This window comes from Microcebus murinus, chromosome 8 (assembly GCF_040939455.1).
Source record: "Microcebus murinus isolate Inina chromosome 8, M.murinus_Inina_mat1.0, whole genome shotgun sequence".
Classification (NCBI taxonomy): Eukaryota; Metazoa; Chordata; class Mammalia; order Primates; family Cheirogaleidae; genus Microcebus; species Microcebus murinus.
In genome coordinates this window covers 71,481,107-71,501,263 of record NC_134111.1, presented here as the reverse complement: position 1 = coordinate 71,501,263, position 20,157 = coordinate 71,481,107, and the positions used below count along the sequence as shown (strand labels likewise).

Genomic DNA, 20,157 nt, shown 5'->3' with positions numbered 1-20,157 from the left:
TTCAACAAAGAATTATAACTGCAAAATTGAGCTGGTGATTCTTCTACCAGTGATAGTTTGAATTAATTTGTTTTCAAATCTCTAATAGCAGTCCTTATTCTGGCATTGATATTATATTCTATTAACTGAAATAAAAGGCATTCAGTTATTCTTAGATTAAATCAGTATTTGTCATTATCCAGTTTAGCAGGCTTTATGTTATCAGCTAAAAGCCAATAGTGTATATAAGTAGCTGTTGAACTGAAAAGGCATACCTCTGCTCTAAGGTATACCTTTTTCCCACTTATATGAAGAAATTTTTTTTTTCCTAGGGACATTTAAAGTTACTCATGGAGGCAAATAGTTACAGCTAAACCATAAAATAAAATTGCAATGAATTTAATGTCAATATTCCAGGAAAAGATGATAGGAGCTTATTATCAGACTATTTCAATTGAAACCAGATATGCCAAAACCATCTTCATAGCCATCTTGTACATTTTACGTCTAATTATGGTTTCAATATTTATTTTGAATATCATAATGTCTGAATTTAGCTGAAATGAATATTGAGTACAGATAAAGTATCTAATAACTTTAAATCTTATAATCACTCCATTGTTATCACAAGTTGAATTCAATACTTTTTCTAAAAGTGAAATATATCACTTCCTTAAGACCTGACTCTTCTTGGAGATGAGGCTGATTAAAATAGAGTGACTAGTGTAGGCCAACATAACATAATGCTACTGCCATGACTGTCAGCTTCTAAGCTATGAGAGCCAACAGTAAAATGTCTTTACTGTAGAGATAGCATGCCTAATCCAAATTGGTTTTTAAAACTGGCTAACTAGAAAATAAGAATCATTTAAAGATTCCTTTAAATATTGATCTTTCTTTGTAGTTTTAAAATAATTCAGCTTAAAAATTTTTGATTGGTATATGGTAGTTTAACAACATAGCTATAGCGAATATAGCAAGGTATTTATATTGATTTTAATAACCTAGTGGTTTCATGCACTGTTTTGATGATGAGAGGCATTCTTCATCCATATTACTGTCTATAACTTTCTCTCTTTCCAAAACAAGCATAAGAATTGCTCATCTTTTATCAATTAAAAAATGTTTTTAATGTTTTCTTTTTTATGCCATTAGACAAATGAAAATGATTTAAGAAAATTCTTTTCCCAGTATGGGTCTGTAAAAGAAGTGAAGATTGTAAATGACAGAGCTGGAGTATCCAAAGGGTTAGTATTACTATAGATGGTATATAGAGTTAACAACTGTATTTTTATTGGATTACTAGGTTTTGTATGCTAATTTACTTTCATTCTATTTTTTCAACAGAGAATATCATGCCCTCTTCCTTTCTGCCCCAACTTTGGTTTCCTATTTATTTTGCGTGTGCATGCATGTGTGTGTATTTTGGAGAGAAGGGACACTATAATATTCCTTAATTGTGAAGTTATTCTTGCAAAGGCTGAGGAACCATTCGTTGTTAGACAGAAAGCACTTGATGTTGAGTAGCAAATGTATATTGGCTGAGGAACCAGAAGCTAAAGGAATCAGATACTTTTGAAATAGTATCCCTGCTTTAGACTATAGAGAGCTTTATTTGGAAATAGCTGATCCCAAGAAATGTCTGTAGGTTGTACTTCAGAGACCTAATTAGGAAACCATTAATAATATGAGAAATATAACTCTAATGAGAATGATTTTTAAAACTGTTTATGTTTGTTTGTTTTTGGTTTGGTTTTTGAGACAGAATCTCACTCTTTGCCCCAGCTAGAGTACGGTGGCTTATCATAGCTCACTGCAGCCTCAAACTCCTGGGCTCAAGCAATCCTCCAGCCCCAGCCTCCCAAATAGCTGGCACTACAGGCACACATTACTACACCCAGCTAATTTTTCTATTTTTTCTAGAGCCGGGGCCTCTCCCTTGCTCAGGCTGGTCTCGAACTGTTGACCTCAAGAGATCCTTCCACCTCAGCATCCTAAAGTGCTAAGATTACAGGCGTGAGCGACTGTGCTGGGTGAAGAATAATTTTTAATTGCCATATCAACAACAATGAAATTTGAGAAGAAAGCAGTAGATTGTGTCTTGAAGTGTGTAGAGCTATTTCAGTAGATTGCCACATGTACAAAAGCCAAATTTCAGCACTATGTAAAAGGTAGTTCACATAGTGTGCTCACTTAAAGAGTTTGACTGCAAAGTTAAAAGAAAATAGGTAAGGCAGTGAAGGACTGGATTTGTTTTCTTGAGAGTCGAGTCATACATATTTATAGGCTTAAGAGAAGGGACCAATGTGTTGAATAGAAAACAGTATTACTGAGAAACAATATTTAAATATGACAGATGGATACTCTGGAAGAGATGGGATCTACAGAGAAGTTATTTTTTAAACAAATGAAATATTTCTTCAAGCTACCAATCAATATTAAAATGAAGATGATTGTTCCTCTTTTGTTTGGCTAATAGAATTTGCAACATTTTGGTAATATCCACTTCTTATCATTGAAAAACACACATGAAAATAAAAACTGTATTTTATGCCTTTTCCACTGGGTGGTATATGTGTTCTACCAGAGAAATTAATGCAAAAAAAATTCTTATTTAATATTTGGGCAAACAGAAAAAGAGAAATTCCTTTTTTTAAAAAAAAAAGAAACTTTATGTATAATGCAATTATGAATTGAAGAAAATAGTAGTCAAGATATTTAACATTACTGAGTTTCCTTAAATTATCTGAATAGAAATTAGGCTTTGGGAGATATACTTTTTATTTCATTTGTTTCCTTTTTTTCTCTATCTATTTTGGCTTTTTGGACATAGCACACATCATGTATATGTATTTGTATCTTGAACATTATATGAATTGTGCTTGAAGGTAATCATATATGAAAATTAGACATAAAATTTGGGTTGTACATATTTTTAACTGATATTATTTGGAAAATATACTAATAATTGTATTACCAGTTTATATATGCTAATAATAATTAAATAACACATTTAAATAGTCATTTACCAATATAGGGAGTTAATAAGACAGGGTCTTATATTTATTTTTCCTCAAGAAGACACCCTAGGGCTTATTTTCAGAGGCTGTGTTTTCCTCTCAAAGCCTCAGCTTGCAGCACACACAGGATGGCCAGGACCTGACAAGGGGAGCCGACCTTGTTGGTGGGGCTCCTGGTACCTTCCCCGTCACCTCTGGGATAGTAGCTGTCACAATGGGGCAGATGAGAAGGGCTTGTAAAGATACGCTGCGTAGCCACGCCCATCACTAGGTCTTATTTTACGGATAGGGTTTATATTGCGCAAATGCTTAGAAATCCTGCTAGGATTATTTTATGGGTAGGTCTTATTTTTGGAGAAACACGGTGTTGAAAGTTTTAATTTTTTAAAGTTTTTTTTCTACTTTGATTCTTCTAAATAAGCCAAACTTCTTTTATTTTAAAAGATTATCTATTGCTCTGAACTGAAATTCATGGCATCCCAATTTTTTAGCCAGAACATTAATCTCTCATGCTTTTCTTCTTTACATACAGCTGAGGGCTGAAACTGTTTCAATATTCCAGGTTTTCCATTTTTTCTTTTAGTCCCCTGACTGTAAGAAGAGGTAACAATGTTAAGCTATGAATGATTCTTCTAAGATTTGCATCCTATTACAGCATAGAATAATGCTTATTCCTACAGTGGCTGAGTCTTATAGAATAAATTTTTATATTTTATTATAATTAATGTAATGTTCTAAGAAAATAATTAGTAATAATTAATGCATTTACTTAGGTATGGTTTCATCACTTTTGAAACACAAGAAGATGCACAAAAAATTTTACAAGAGGTATGATTTTCATTTAATTTCATTTTTAGAATGTCTTTCTTTGAAACTAAACCTTTAATTTTAGTAGTAGCGTTCCAGTACAAGTGATCAATTGCTATAAATACTTAACTTATTTGTATCTTAAGATGGGCATTAGTCCCCAAAGAACTATTTGAATAAGAACAAATTCTAAAATCATTACATGAGTATGGTTGTGAAGTTGTAAAATAATTTTTCACTTTATTTGCTTAAACTAAGAATATGGATATTAATGCAAAGTATTAATAGCATTTTGAATTCCTGTAAAACACTACAAACATGGGTTCCTAGAGTGAGATTATTTGAGGTTATTTCTCTCCTATGAGGAAGTTTATATAAACTAAGGAAGTCTATAGCCTGCAGCTTAGTTAATAAGTTTTAAGCTATAGCAAATGTAACATTTAACTTTTTTAGGAAAAAGTGCGCTTTGAATTATATATTATTAAAATCATATACAGTTGTTTCTTGTTATTTGTGGGAGTTAGGCTCTATAAAGTTGCCACTGATTTAGTGAATACTAGACTACTGTTCCTAGGGGAAATACAGGATGAGGAACCTCTGGTCACAATATTGCCATCAACCAATCAATATATAACTGTATTTTATGTGTGTTTCTATTTAAAGACCATATGTAATAGATTACTAATTCATTAACATTGAACTCACAGCCAGCAGCAATATAATTCATGCCTCAATTAAGCACATCTAATATATGTTTTCTCCATAAAGAATATGACAGTCTTCTTGTGCTTAGGAACACTAGCCAGAACTTCAGCCCTACATTTGGGGGCCATTTTAAATAACAAAATCACCAAAAAAAAGAACAAAAATGCAGAAAGCATGGCACTAAATAGAAAGCTCTCTTTTACAGTGTAAGTGAAACAAGAAGAAAGCATTGCCTTGACTGACCTTAGCTGAGAAAGTGTGTGTCAGGCTCCTCAAATTTTTCGCTGCTTGCGCATGTCCACTTATAACCTCAAAATTGCCATGAGTATTGATTTCGGTGTTACAAATGAATTTTAGCAAATGGAAAAACTCATACATAGAGAATCCACGAAAATGCGGATTAACTGTATTACAAATAAGGAATTAGGGTCAGAGCATTGGAACCAAGATTCAGACTCAGATCTATTTGAATTCAAACTACCCTTTCCACTATACCTTGCTGCTTTGGAAGAATATTATAGTCTGAATTTTTAAAATTCTTTCTCATTAGTTTTTCCTTATTGGTTTTACAAATAATAATTCCAAATAATTTATTCTTTCTTTATTTTAGGCTGAAAAACTTAATTATAAGGATAAGAAACTGAACATTGGTCCAGCGATAAGAAAACAACAAGTAGGGATCCCTCGTATGTATTGAGAACTAATGTATTTTTCAATATTTTTACATGGTTCTTTTTTGTTGTTTGGTTGGTTTTTGTTGTTTTGTTTTTTGGGAAGGGGAAAAGCAATGGTTCTTTTTTGAAATATTAGGCTTTTTATAGAACTTTGTTTCTTAATGGTTTTTCATTTAATAAAGTTATTGTAGCAGAGTTGGTGGTCCAATGAATATTTCGTATCACAAATTAATATATCTTAGTTTTTTTGTCTAGGGAAAAAGTTAGATAAATAATGATGCTTACATATATTCTATACAGTTACTTCTTTAAAGGAAAAATATCTTATGATGACAATATTTAAAATAATAAAAGTAATTAGGCCAGGTGCTCACGCCTGTAATCCTACCACTCTGGGAGGCCAAGGCAGGCAGATTGCTCAAGATCCAGAGTTTAAAACCAGCCTGAGCAAGAGCAAGACCCCTTCTCTACTAAAAATAGAAGAAATTAATTGGCCAACTAAAAATATATAGAAAAAATTAGCCGGGCATGGTGGCACATGCCTGTAGTCCTAGCTACTCGGGAGGCTGAGGCAGCAGGATTGCGTGAGCCCAGGAGTTTGAGGTTGCTGTGAGCTAGGCTGATGCCAAGGCACTCTGGCCTGGGCTACAGAATGAGACACTGTCTCAAAAAAATAATAATAAAAGTAATTAGAATTTAGAATTACTAATGAGAAATTTTTCTAATTAGAAAAATAATTTAAAATTAATCAGTAAAAATACTGAAAGTGAAAATGTAGAATCAATTCAGAAATATGATATATACTGTAACCCAAACAAATGTTATAATTATCAGAGGGAACAATCCCTAAAGAATTAGGAATTAGCTAAGTTATGTATGTACCTTCCTCAAATTTCAGTAGTACTTTCAACTCTACTCTTTTTTTAACTCTTCCCATTTATTAAATCAGGCATCTTTATAGTTAACTTTTTGCCTGTAATATTGGTTAAAATCTCTAACAGAGTCTTTGGCTAGATGGAGAAACTTGACATAAAATTAGAAACTAACTTTTTTTTTTCTTAACTACATCATAGTGTCTAGTGGGATGTTTAAAACATTGGGCAGTTTAATTTGGACTTAATATTTGCTAATTTAGGAGATAACCAAAGTGTCCCCAGTAGATTGATATAAAATGGAATGCACTAAATATAAATATGGCATAATGTGTAATATTTTTAGACTACCGTTATTATTTGTGAGAGTAAAATCTAGGGAGTAGTAGTGCTATTTAAAATGGTAGGCAAGTGCGACTTAGTATGATTTGCAGACAGCATCAGTTCACTTGGGAGCTGCCAAATTCCCAGACTTACTGATAATTCAAAATCTATGAAGATGGGTCCCTGGAATTTGTATTTTAATCAGCTACCTAGATGATTCTAATGTAAAATTTTGAGAAGCACTAGTGTAGTCGCAGGAGAATTGTCAGTTTCAGTAATTTATATAACCTCTCTGGCCAAGTAGTTAATCTAACTTGGCTTATGTAACTTTTACAAAAATAATAATAAATATATACATATATAATTTGTTGGTTTGGGGTGGGGTTTCTTGGACATAAGTTGGCCTGGGAAAAGAGATGGGAACCCCAGACTAGCCACATGAAGACTTGTAGTCAAGTTTGCAACAGCAGCAGTATTAGCAAAAGGAGACTAAATAGGGAACAGATAATAGAAAAGAGAGATAAAAGAGAATTGTAGTATAAATGAATGCTTGCTGGTAGTAGACCCAAAGAATTAGTAGAATTGGCAGAACCAAAACGTCTTCAGGAAAGAAAAATCTCCAATTTCACTGCCTCCATCATCTTTGAATTTTTACAATTAAAAAATCTAGCCCAGGTCTTACGAACTTTTCTACAGTGTCTGTAGTTTTCAAGTAACTCTAAATTATATATAATTTATATTTGTAAAAATAATGAGTTAGCTGATAATAATTTAAATTGTTAAGCTCTGTGTTTCATGTTTCATTATACTGGTATTAGACTCTGAATTGGTGAATTTTTAGTATTTCTTATTAACATTGTTTCTTTTTCTTTTAATCACTTTAATATAGTGAGTTTGAAAGCTCTAATATAGTAAGTTTGAAAATACATACTTCAAAAATACTTTACTACAAGGAATTTTAAAAAAATACTTGTGACATTCAATTTTTACTATAGCTATGTAGGTGTGTGTTGAGATAAATATTTTAAGTGTTCAGAAAAGACATTTTTTAAAGTTAAATTTAACATTTCAATTATTATTATTTAATCTTTGCTTTAGGTTCTAGTCTAATGCCAGCAGCTGGAACAATGTATTTAACAACTTCAACTGGATATCCTTACACTTATCATAATGGTGTTGCTTATTTTCATACTCCAGAGGTAACTTCTGTCCCACCACCTTGGCCTGTAAGTAATTTCACTTAAGAAGGATGTCCATCTGTTACTGTCAGAGTTTTTAAATATTTGTTTTATTTCTGAAATATTTCAACCACAATTACAAATAATAATATGATGCTCATGTCCCTACCACCCAAATTTAACAGAGACGAACATTTTGATGTATTTACTTAAGTTCTTCTTAATGAAGGGAGTAAAATAAGACATTCAGGTCTCCTTACCCCCCATTCCCTTACCCTCTTTTCCTCTTCGGAAGCAACCAGAGTATCTTTCCTATACACTTTGTGTTTTTACCACAAATGTATATATTCTCAACTGATACATAGTATTGCTTTGCTGGTTTTTAAACACTACATAAATAATCTGGTTTTTCAATTCTACATTATGTTTTTGAGATCAAACCACGTTGATCCTTTTTAAATTATACCTTGAACCTTCTATATCTAGTTCACTTATTTTACTATTTTATAATATTCCATTATATGAGTGTACTACAATTTTTTAGATTCCTTTAGTGATGGAAATGTTAAGTTTCTTCTACAAACAAGGCTCCATTGAACATCTAGATCTTGTATATATTATATGAGAGTTCTAGAGCAGTGGTTTTCTAAGGTTTTGCTTGTATGTCCTCTAAAATTGTTTTTTAAAAATTATGAATACACTCACTCATTTTTTAAGTTGATATCTGAAATATATCATGTTTAAATGGTTTAGGCATATTGTATATTGTAGATTTGCTTTAAGTATATTTTATCAAAACTTTTTCCTATAGATTTAGCTGATTTTAATAATGAAAAGTATCTACTCTATAATTCAGGTAACAAAACTAGTCAACCAGATAAAATTAGTCAACTGAGTAAAACTTACTTTATATTAGAAAATTCTGACTTTATTTTTAGACTCAAGTAAATGAGTTCATATGTATCCATGTGAGCATCAGCTAATTTAAGTTTGTTGCTGGGATGAAATAAGGTGCCATCTCTCCTTTAACATTTCTTATACAAACTCCTTTTGCTTTGCTTTCTCCCATTTCTCAGGGCATTGCCTTCTTAAATTGTATATTTCTTTGATGCCCTGTTGATGTTTATATTCCAGAAGAAAGCATTGTAACAAGATGCAGAAGAAGTGAGAAATATGCCTTTCTTTAGAGAAGGAAAAGGGTGATAGTGAAAGGGGAGTTTTTAAAAGAAGAATCCATACTACACAGACATGTTCACTGGCAGATCAAATCAGGAAGAAATACATACAAAGTTTACAATCTGAAAATTGGTACTCTTAAAGTTATGCATGCCCCTGGATCACTGGAAAATTTTTGTGCTCCCCTAGTGTACCTTGGTCTAGGCTAGGATATATGGATAGAATTAGAATTTCACATTCATGAAATATGCACATCTTTCACTAGATGTTGGCAAATAGTTTTTTAAAGTTTACTCTCTAGTCAACAGTTTATGAGAGTTTTAATCTTTCCATAACCTTATGAGAGTTTTAATCTTTCCATAACCTATGTTTAAAATTACTAGACTTTTTACATTTATGCTTATATTATATAATTGTATTTTACTTTCCATTTGCCTAATTACTGGTAAGATTGAACATATTTTCATATATTAATATTTATTGGCCATTCGTTTCTTCTGTGAACTACCTGTTCATATCCATCATCCATTTTCCATTTTGTAGGTCGTGAATATCTTCTTATTCTTTTGTAGGTTGTGAATATCTTTGTGTCTTTTCCATTAACTTTATGATTTTTTCTCATAAAAAATTTATGATTTGTGTTCTTTGTTTTAATGTTGACAAATGTATTAATGTTTTTCTTTATAGTTTCAGCTTCTAGTGTCTTGTTTTAAAAAGAATTCTTTATTATAACAAGAATATAGATATTCTATGTTTTATTTTTAAAAGCTCTCTAGTGTTGCTACTTTTCATATCTAGATTTTAAAGCTTGAATTTATGTATTGTCTAACCCATTCTTTTCCTAGAATTTTGAAATGAATCCGCTGTCAAATATTAAACCAAGTTTCCATGTGTGGGGGTCTCTTCCTGGGCTCCCTGTTTCTGTTCTATTTGGATATTTGTTTGCTCTGCCAAATTCTGTTTTAATTACTATGACTTTATAATGAGTCTTAAAATCAGATAGGACAGATCCTCTCACTTTGTTCTTCTTCAGGAGTCTCTCATCTATCCTTGAGTCTTTACTTTTATAAAAGTAAAAATTTTGTAATACAGCTTGTTCAGTTCTATGAAAAGCCCTTATTAGGTTTTTATTAGAATTGCATTATATATGCATATTAACTGGGAACATTTTGGTATTTTATAATATTGAATCTTACCATGCATGAACATGATATATCTCTCCATTTACTTAGATCTTCTTTTATTTCCATCCATCAAAAAAAAGTTTTCTTTCTCCATAAAAAAACTTGACATCTTTTGTTAAATTTATTCTTAGCACAAATTTTTGTTTTTATGAATACTATTTTTTCTATATATTTTTAGTTGTCCAGCCAATTTCTTTGTATTTTTAGTAGAGATGGGGTCTCACTCTTGCTCAGGCTGATCTCAAACTCCTGAGCTCAAACAATCTTCCCACCTCGGCCTCCCAGAGTGCTAGGATTACAGGTGTGAGCCACTGTGCCCAGCCATGAATATTATTGTCAAATCACATTTCCTAATAGGTTGTAGCTGATGTATAGTAATACTTTTGATTTTTCATTGTTGATATTGTATCAGTAATTCTGCCAAACTCTCATTCAGACAATCATTTATGATTCAGTGTACTTCTATTTCTTTTTATTCTTTTGTTTCTCATTTTTTTCCCTCAAGCTATTGTACTGACAGTGTCTCTGCCACAGTATTAATATGTAACAGTGGTATAACAGTGATGATATTATGACCTTGTTCTTGAAAAAGGGAATAAGTTAATTGATTCACCATTAAACTTAAAATATACACATATATATACTTACATACATACATGCACACACACACACTTTGTAGGCTTTATTATTTTTTTCTAAGCCATAAATCTGGATTTTATTCTTTTTTAATTTCAAAATATTAAGGGGATACAAATGGTTTTGTTACATGGATAACTTTTGTAATGTTTGAGTGAGGGCTACAAGTGTGCTCAAACCATTACTTGAATAGTGTTAGTGTTCACAGTACCCGTTAGGTAAGTTTTTACCCCTCCCTGCTTCCCTTTCCTCCATGTTTGATTTCCAATACTTTTACTTCCCTCTGTGCACATGTGTGCCCCTTGGTTAGTTCCAATTTATTAGGAAATATATGTGGTGTTTGTTTTCCATTCTTGAGATACTTCACTTAGGATAATAGTCTCCAGTTCCATCCAGATTGCTATAAAAGGCATTAATTCCTCCTTTTATGGCTTAGTAGTACTCCATGATATACATATACCACATTTTGATAATCCATTCATGAATTCATGGGCACTTGGGTTGATTCCACATCTTTGCAGTTGTGAATTGTGCTACCATAATCATTCAAGTGCAGGTGTCTCTTGATAAAATGACTTATTTCCCTTTGGGTAAATACCCAGTAGTGGGATTGCTGGATCAAATGGTAGGTCTACATTTAATTCTTTGAAAAATCTCCACATTGTTTTTCATAGAGGTTATACCAATTTGCAGTCCCACCAACAATGTATAAGTTCCTTTCTCTCCACATCCATGCCAGCATCTATTGTTTTCAGACTTTTTAATAAAAGCCATTCAAACAGGGAAAAGATGATATCTCGTGATTTTAATTTGCATTTCCCTGATGATTAGTGACTTGAGCATTTTTTCATGTGTTTGTTAGCCATTTGCCTATCTTCTTTTGAAAAACTTCTGTTCATGTCTTTTGCCCGATTTTTAATGGGGTGAATTGTTTTTTCCTAGCTGATTTGTTTGAGTTCTTTGTAGATTCCGGATATTCGCCCTTTTCAGATGTATAGTTTGTGAATATTTTCTCCCATTTTGTAGGTTGTCTGTTTGCTCTGCTGATTATTTCCTTAGTTGTACAGAAGCTTTTCGATTTAATCAAGTCCCATTTATTTATGTTTGCTGTTGTTGTAGTTGCCTTTGGGATCTTAGTCATAAATTCTTTGCCTAGGCCAATATCTAGAAGAGTTTTTTTCTACATTTTCTTCTAGAACTCTCATGGTTTCATGCCTGACATTTAAATCCTTTATCTATATTGAATTAATTTTTGTGAGTGGTGAGAGATAGGGGTATTGTTTCATTCTTCTACATGTGGCTATCCAATTTTTCCAGCACCATTAATTGAATAGGGCTTCTTTTCCCTAGTGTATATTGTTGTCTGCTTTGTCAAAGATCAGTTGGCTGTTTGTAGATGGTTTTATATCTGGGTTCTCTGTTCTGTTCCATTGGCCTGTGTCTCTATTTTGGGCAAATAACATGCTTTTTTGGTTACTATAACCTTGTAATACAGTTTGAAATCTGGTAATGTGATGCCTCCAGATTTATTCTTTTTGCTTAAGATTTAAAGAAATCTATTCAGGTTATTTGGGCTCTTTTCTGGTTCCAAACAAAGCATAGAATTATTTTTTCTAGCTCTGTGAAATATGACGCTGGTATTTTGATGGGGATTACATTGAATCTGTAAATCACTTTGGGTGGTATAGACGTTTTAACAGTATTGATTCTACCAATCCATGAGCATGATATATTTTTCCATTTATTTGTGTCATCTGTGATTTCTTTCCTTGGTCTTTTGTAGTTCTGTAGAGACCTTTCACCTCCTTGGTTAAGTATATTCCTAGGTATTTTATTTTCCTAGGTATTTTTATTTATAGCTATTGTGAATGGTATTGAGTCTTTGATTTCTCAGCTTTACTGCTACTGATGTATACAAACGCCACTGATTTGTGTACATTGATTTTGTAACCTGAGACTTTGCTGAATATTTATCAATTCCAAGAGTTTCTTGGTGGAGTCTTTGTGTTTTTTTAGATAAAATACTTTATTGTCAGCAAAAAGCGATAATTTGACCTGCTCTTTCCCGATTTGAATACTCTTTATTTCTTTCTCTTGCCTGATTGCTCTGGCTAGGCCTTCCAGCACTAGTTGAATAGAAGTGGTGACAGTGGGCACTCTTGTCTTGTTCCAATTCTTAGGGGGAATCCTTTCAACTTTTCCCCATTCAGTATGGTGTTGGCTGTGGGTTTGTTATATATGGCTCTTAAAATTTTGAGACACTTTATAAGCTTTAGAAGATACTCTTAACAAGAGTTTCTCAACCTTCTCATTTTGGGCCAGATGGTTTCTGTGTTGTGGAAGGTAGTTCTGTGCACTGTAGGATGTTTAGAAGTGCCCCTAACCTCCCTGTAGTTATGGCAACCAAAAATGTTTCCTAACGGTGCCAGATGTTCCCTAGGGGGCAAAATCACCCATGGTTGAGAAATACTGCCTTAAATCAATTAAATAAGTTATTTTCTATTCTGTTTGCTAAGAGATTTTATCATAAAAATATTTAATTTTAACAAATGCTATTTCTATATCTGTTGAAATTATAATTTTTCTCCTTTAACCTATTAATATAGTAAATTACATGATTAGTTTCTAATGTTAATCTTTGGTACAGTTTTTCTCAGCATATCATAGTCTGTGAATTGTACAAAACTATGATACTTTTCTACAGTTTGGGGAAGTTGAACATTAAAACAAAACAACGTAAGTTAGATCCCATGTTGGAAATTGAATTTTAATTACTATATTAGTGCTGATTTTACCTATATTACTATACAACTTGCCTGTTTTATTAATGATCTGGTTTTCAGTAATCTCTTTTGGGGTTTATTCTTTAACTTTGAATAATCAAGTGTTACTTATACTGTCTTCAGACATAGATAAATCACTCATAAAGTTGTTAGATGATTAACACATTTAAGTGTCAAATTACTGATATAACAGAATTTGACAGATGCTTCAATAAAAATGTATTTTATTTAGTTAAATGTATAACAAGGGAATTGAATGTTGATTATTTGTAAGTAGTGGGAAAATCAGATATGATTATTCATTCAATTCTAAATGCTTTTGTAAGCATTAACTATCTGATGCTGGTCCCCACAATGGGAATAGGCAGTGTCACACACACAAATCTAGCTGCCATTTTCCTCTAAATATTCTCTTAGAACTATATTCTCATAATCTTTGGAGCTGATACATTCCGGACTAAAAGCAACTTTTCTAGTGGTTACTTTAGCATTACTGTGGAAATGAAACCACACAGAAGTGTAATAGAAATACAGTGATTATTTTAATAAGTAGACTTAGTAGAGTTGATAATAAATAAGAGGTAGAAAATACATTTCTAATCATAAGCCATAAGTTGACTGGGTTTAGGTAATAATTTGAGATAAATTTTATTATGAGCTATTTTTTTTAAATTTAGCCTAAAAGAATTTTTTCTATTTTTCTTTCGTCATATATAGTCACGTTCTATATCTAGCTCACCTGTGATGGTAGCTCAGCCTGTTTATCAGCAACCTGCATATCACTACCAGGTAAATATGAAATTACAACTTAAATCCTTTCTGATACTTTTAAGTCCTTTTTCAGGGAACTTTCATTTATTTCTTTCTCATGTAACTTTTCTACTAATTTAAAAGAGATAATTAAACCTTGATCATAGTTTTTTTTCCTTTTTTAATGAGAAAACTAAACAATGTCATACAAGAAGATGAACTGTTTGCTGCCTTTTACCAAATGTAATGAAGTCAGTTTTGCTCCCCCTGGCTAACATTTAATCTAAAAAGTCTTTAGCAATAACTCCCAAAGTAAGATACAGGTATTAGACTATAATCTGATTTTTTAATGTACTGTTAACATTATGTCAGTTTATTGCTGTGTTATACTTAACATATATTAAAATTAGTAAAACATTGTGGTTTATTATATATTATGACAGCCTTTTTTAGTTAAATAGCACCCTTCATCCGTTCTAGTAGGAGACTGGGGATAAGTGAACAACTGTGTTTCCCCAAAAATAAGACAGGGTCTTATATTTATTTTTCCTCAAAAAGACACCCTAGGGCTTATTTTCAGGGGATGTGTTATTTTTTTTAAGTACAGTACAACAATCTACATTTATTCAAATATAGTTAAGTCGTATTCTTCTGGAACATCATCATAACTCTCCAAACCCCAAATTCCATCCTGAATTTCTTGCGACTCTATTTCCTTTAGAACCATTGGCCCCAATCTCTCGTGTCAAGCAATAGAGCTCTCATGGGGCAGATGAGAAGGGCTGCTCATCTTCTTTACCATTCCACGACAAAATGCATGGGTTGTGCAGATATCCTGTGTAGCCATGCCCATCACTAGGTCTTGTTTTCGGGGTAGGGCTTATATTGCGCAAATACTTAGAAATCCTGCTAGGGCTTATTTTATGGGTAGGTCTTATTTTCAGGGAAACACAGTATAATACCAGACCCTTTTGGTCTATAGCAGGGGCATCAAACTATGGCTTGCAGACCAAACACAGCCAGCAGCCTGTTTTTGTAAATAAAGCATTATTGGAGCACAGCCATTTGTTTACATATTGTCTATGGCTGCTTTTGTGCTACAGTGGAAGAATTGAGTAGTTTCAAGAGAGATCTTATGGCCTGCAAAGCTTAAAATATTTACTCTCTAGTCCTTTATAGAAGAAAATCGCCAACCTCTAGTCTATAGCATTCACATATAAAATCATTCTTTCATACCTTTGGAATAGTAGATGTGCTTTTTATTTCTGTTATTTTTTCTTTTTGAACTTTTAAAATAGACCCGTATGAAATGTTAAGTTAAGGTTACTAAAATCCTTTTTACTATTAGATTTGGTTTAGGGGAGATCAGTTATTTTTTTAATTCTATTACCATGCTAAATATAAAAATAAAATGTTTCCTTCACTTACTAAAAATGAAACTAGCAATGGCATTTATTTAAAATATATGTAGTGTACTTTTTCCTCAGCTATCTCAAATTTCAGCAGAGAGACAGATCACTAAGTACCAAATCATTTGATATGACAGGCCAAAAAATTGTGAAACCAGTTTTGAGACTTTTAGTTCATTGTCCACTGTCAGCACATATGAGAGGTGATGGAGATTGATATGGGAAATTGGTAACAAGGCTTTCTTTAACAAGAGAGTTGTTAGAATGCTTTGGCATTTTCTCTCCTCCCCAACCAATGAATTCATTACATAGGGCAGTAGCTCACTTGACACATCTGTATTCTGAAAAGTTTCTAATACACTTTAATTTTATATTTTGACTCTGATTTTCTGCTTGACACAAATTATAAAATTGAAGGTGTGTTGCCTAGATATACTCAAGAAAGATTTTGATACCAATTTGTAACATGATAACATTTTGTAATATAAAAAGTCATTTTGGCCAGGCATGGTGGCTGACGCCTGTAATCCTAGCACTCTGGGAGGCTGAAATGGGAGGATCATTTGAGCTCAGGAGTTTGAGACCAGCCTGAGCAAAGTGATACCCTGTCACTACTAAAAAAATAGAAAGAAATTAGCTGGACAACTAAAAATTTTATATATATAAAAAAATTAGCTGGGCATGGTGGCACATGCCTGTAGTCCCAGCTACTCAGGAGGCTAAGGCCGGAGGATCGCTTTAGCCCAGGAGTTTGAGGTTGCTGTGAGCTAGGCTGATGTCACGGCACTCCAGCCCAGGCAACAGAGTAAGACTCTGTCTCAAAAAAGAAAAACTCATTTTACTTTATGTATTTCTTTTCAGTTACATATTCATTATTCTACCCTTAAAATTGCCACTTTGATAAGAATCTTTCTTTGCTCTTTCTTTTTACAAATTCTAAGATTGATGCTTTCATCAGTGTTTGTTAGTAAAAGCAGATAATGCATAGTTTAATTGATATTTACTGCCTTCGTATTATTTCACAGTTCATAGTAGATAGTGCTTTCATTTATCTAACAAATTCACATATCATTCTATTTCAAGTTCTTTTCTTTTTTTTTTTTTTTTTTTTTTTTTTTTTTTTGAGACAGAGTCTTGCTTTGTTGCCCAGGCTAGAGTGAGTGCCGTGGTGTCAGCCTAGCTCACAGCAACCTCAAACTCCTGGCTCAAGCAATCCTCCTGCCTCAGCCTCCCAAGTAGCTGGGACTACAGGCATTCGCCACCATGCCCGGCTAATTTTTTGTATATATTAGTTGGCCAATTAATTTCTTTCTATTTATAGTAGAGACGGGGTCTCGCTCTTGCTCAGGCTGGTTTCGAACTCCTGACCTCGAGCAATCCACCCGCCTCGGCCTCCCAGAGAGCTAGGATTACAGGCGTGAGCCACCGCGCCCGGCCTCAAGTTCTTTATTAAAGTATTTTCTTAAGATATTATACATTATCCTGACTTTTTTGAATATAGTATTTAGAACATAGACTTTGCACTATCTTGATCGTTATTTCAATATAATGATATCATTCCTTAGCAGCTGAAGTGGTCAGCACTAAATTTACAGTGATTTGGTTTAGACAGTAGACTCATGGGATTATCTTATTCCTTTTTTCTGTTTTTTGACTTTAATAATGAAAAAAGACTTTATTAAAAATGAATAACAAGAATAAGACATTCATTATTAGGAAATAATAATACAATTATCTTAAGAAATAAAGAGTCTATCTTTTATATTGTCATCTTACCATAAGCACCTTAAATAAGTTGACCGTTTTAATAATAGCTTGATTTAGATATAATTCACATACTGTACAATTCACCAACTAAAATTATATAATTGAGTGGTTTTTGTCAAATTCAGAGTTGTGCAACCATACCAGAATTGATTTTAGACCATTTAAATCACATCTCCCCCACAGAAAAAAAATCTTACCTGTTAGCAATTATTTCTCTTTCCTCCCCATCACAGCCCTGTGCAATCGGTAATCCATTTCTTTGTTTTTATAGATTTGCCTATTCTGGATATTTCATGTAAAAAAATCATACAGTGTATGGTCTTTTGTCACTGACTTCTTTCAGTTAGTGTAATGTTTTCAAGAATTATTTATGTGATGGCATTTATCAGTAATTCATACCTTAATAACATCCCATTGTACGGATATACTATACCATATTTTGTTTATCCATTCATCAGATAATGGCCATTTGGGTTGTTTCTACTTTTTGACTGTTATGAGTAATGCTATGATGAACATTTGTACACAAGTTTTTATGTGAGCATGTTTTCATTCTCTTAAGTCTTATACCTAAAGTGCAATTGCTGGGTCACAGTAATTCTACATTTAACTTTTTAAGGAAGTGTCAGACTATTTTCCAAAAGGGCTGCACCATTTTATATTCCTACCAGCAGAGTATGAAGGTTCTAATTTCTTCACATGCTTGTTGACACTTAGAACCTACCTTTTTTAGTATAGCTCCCCTAGTGGGTATGAAGTGGTATCACATGGTGGTTTTGATTTGTATTTCTCTGAAGACTAATGTTGTCAAGCAGCTTTTCATGTGCTTATTGCCCATATTTATATCTTCTTTGGAGAAAAGTCTATTAATATCATTTACCCATTTTTAAATTGGGTTGCTTATCTTTTTATTATTGAGTTGTAAGAATTATTTATATATTCTTGATATAAGTTCCTTATTTTTCTCCCATACTGTCAGTTATATTTTTTTAACTTGCACAAAAGTTTTGATGAAGTCCAATCTTATTTTTTCTCTTGTTGCTTTTTTGTTTGTGCTTTTGTTGTCATAATTTTAAAACCATTTTGTAATTCAGGATCACAAAGATTTACACCTATGTTTCATTCTAAGAGTTTTATAGCTTTAGCTCTTACATTTAAGTCTCTGATCCATTTTCACTTAATTTCTGTATATGGTTTGAGTTAATTTTTATCTATAGTTGAGGGTCCAACTTCATTTTTTTGCATGTGAATATCCAGTTTTAACCTTTGTTTATAATCGGGGTGGTTTTTGTTTCTTGGTTTTCTTTTTTTTTTCATTTTAGGCCCCTGCACAGTGTCTACCAGGACAGTGGCAGTGGGGTGTTCCTCAGGTAAATATTAACTTTCAGTATCTAATTTAAAATCCTTTTTTCATTGTATTCTTGTGAAGATTGCATGAATATGAAAGGAAAAATTGGTTTGAGACCTTCCTCTTCTGTTTATTAATTGTGATCCCTTTGGCAGTTCATGTAATCACAATATCCTCAGTTTCTTCATTTGCAAAATGGATATAATGATACTACACCTTTGTAAGTTTCCTTACATGATTTTTGTGAAGATCAAATGAGATTATATAACTGAAAACATTTTATAAATGAGTACTGTATAAATATGTAAAATTAATTTTTACTATTAGTATTATTTGAAAATTTAGCATTTGTGTAGCTTTACTTCAGATTTTGCTTAAGTTTGACTTATGCTCCTAAGTAAGTATTTTGTTTTCCAACTTTTGATAACAAATAGTATACCACCAAAAAGACATCTTCCCACTTCTATGGGAAGTCACAAAAGTGAGAGTAAACATTTATGCCAATTTAAATACCATAGGTCATATTGTTACAATCTTTAATGGTGATATTGATATATCCATAATTATTATCTGAATTTATTTGTGAGATCCCAAGGCACTAAGAACTTTTAGTACTTACCAGTGATAAAGTTCTTTAATGATATCTATACAGTTGGAATTTATATCAACCCAAAGTTCCTACTCTGTTGCTAAGATACTTCTAGGCTATCCCTGAAAAAGAATTTTAGGAAAATATGTAACAAATATTTCTCTCATTTGTTTGGTAAGTCATTTGGTTTAACAGAAATAACTAATCATATTTAAAGTAGAAATATGGTTTTGTGTTTTAGTCTCCTGCCTCTTCTGCTCCATTCTTATACCTGCAACCTTCTGAGGTTATTTATCAACCAGTGGAAATTGCACAAGATGGTGGATATGTTCCTCCTCCACTGTCTTTTATGGAAGCCTCAGTTCCAGAGGTATGTATTGATCTTAAAGTAATTAATCTATAACTACCTCATCTTAACATTTATCTCTTTTTAAAATTTGTTTTAAGACTCTCATTGAAACTACTTCATCTTATGTTTAGTTTGATTTATTCACATCTTTTCTCCTTTTTTATATCTAAGAATGCTTCATCTTAAGTCTTCTTCACAAACTAGTTCTGAACCATTCCCCAAATCAACTGTTCACTCCACTAGGCTAATCTTTGACTCAGGCTCTTTGAAATAGTAAAACACCAAATGTTTTGCCCTCTCTTTTTGTCTGTCAGTCTGTATTGTTACTTACATTCTGTCAGTTAAAAGCATAATAATTAAGCCAAAAAAGAAAAACATCTTTAAAAAATTCTTCCTTTAAAAATGCAAATTAAATTTATAACTACAAATTTTAAATATCATCTTAAGGGTCTTTAAATTATATTCCTGATCCATTACAAATACTTCACCATCTGTGTGCCAGGAACTGTGCATAGTTTGTTTAAAATCAGTGTTATGAAAAGATTAGGAAATTAGTACTCACCTCCCAATTTGAATGCATTATTTGTTTTTCTATTGCAAAGGTTTA

The 20,157-nt window shown here is 32.4% G+C and overlaps 2 protein-coding genes across 5 annotated transcripts in view; one reads left to right on the top strand and one right to left on the bottom strand.

The window, feature by feature from the left end:
- PLCL1 (phospholipase C like 1 (inactive)) overlaps positions 1 to 20,157 on the bottom strand; it is a 391,376-nt gene that overhangs the window by 321,835 nt on the left and 49,384 nt on the right. The gene's annotated exons all lie outside the window — the stretch shown is intronic.
- Positions 1 to 20,157, top strand: part of BOLL (boule RNA binding protein) — a 63,763-nt gene that overhangs the window by 5,998 nt on the left and 37,608 nt on the right. For 3 of the 4 annotated variants that reach the window (XR_012920596.1, XM_012777009.3, XM_076005776.1), the window contains exons 3-9: positions 1,135 to 1,226; positions 3,773 to 3,827; positions 5,122 to 5,197; positions 7,480 to 7,607; positions 14,056 to 14,127; positions 18,587 to 18,634; positions 19,443 to 19,571. Coding sequence is in view for 3 of the 4 variants with exons in the window: in XM_012777009.3 (XP_012632463.1) it covers positions 1,135 to 1,226; positions 3,773 to 3,827; positions 5,122 to 5,197; positions 7,480 to 7,607; positions 14,056 to 14,127; positions 18,587 to 18,634; positions 19,443 to 19,571 (600 nt within the window). In the remaining variant the exon portion in view is untranslated. The remainder of the gene's footprint in view (positions 1 to 1,134; positions 1,227 to 3,772; positions 3,828 to 5,121; positions 5,198 to 7,479; positions 7,608 to 14,055; positions 14,128 to 18,586; positions 18,635 to 19,442; positions 19,572 to 20,157) is intronic. The other variant, XM_076005777.1, reaches the window with a different exon arrangement.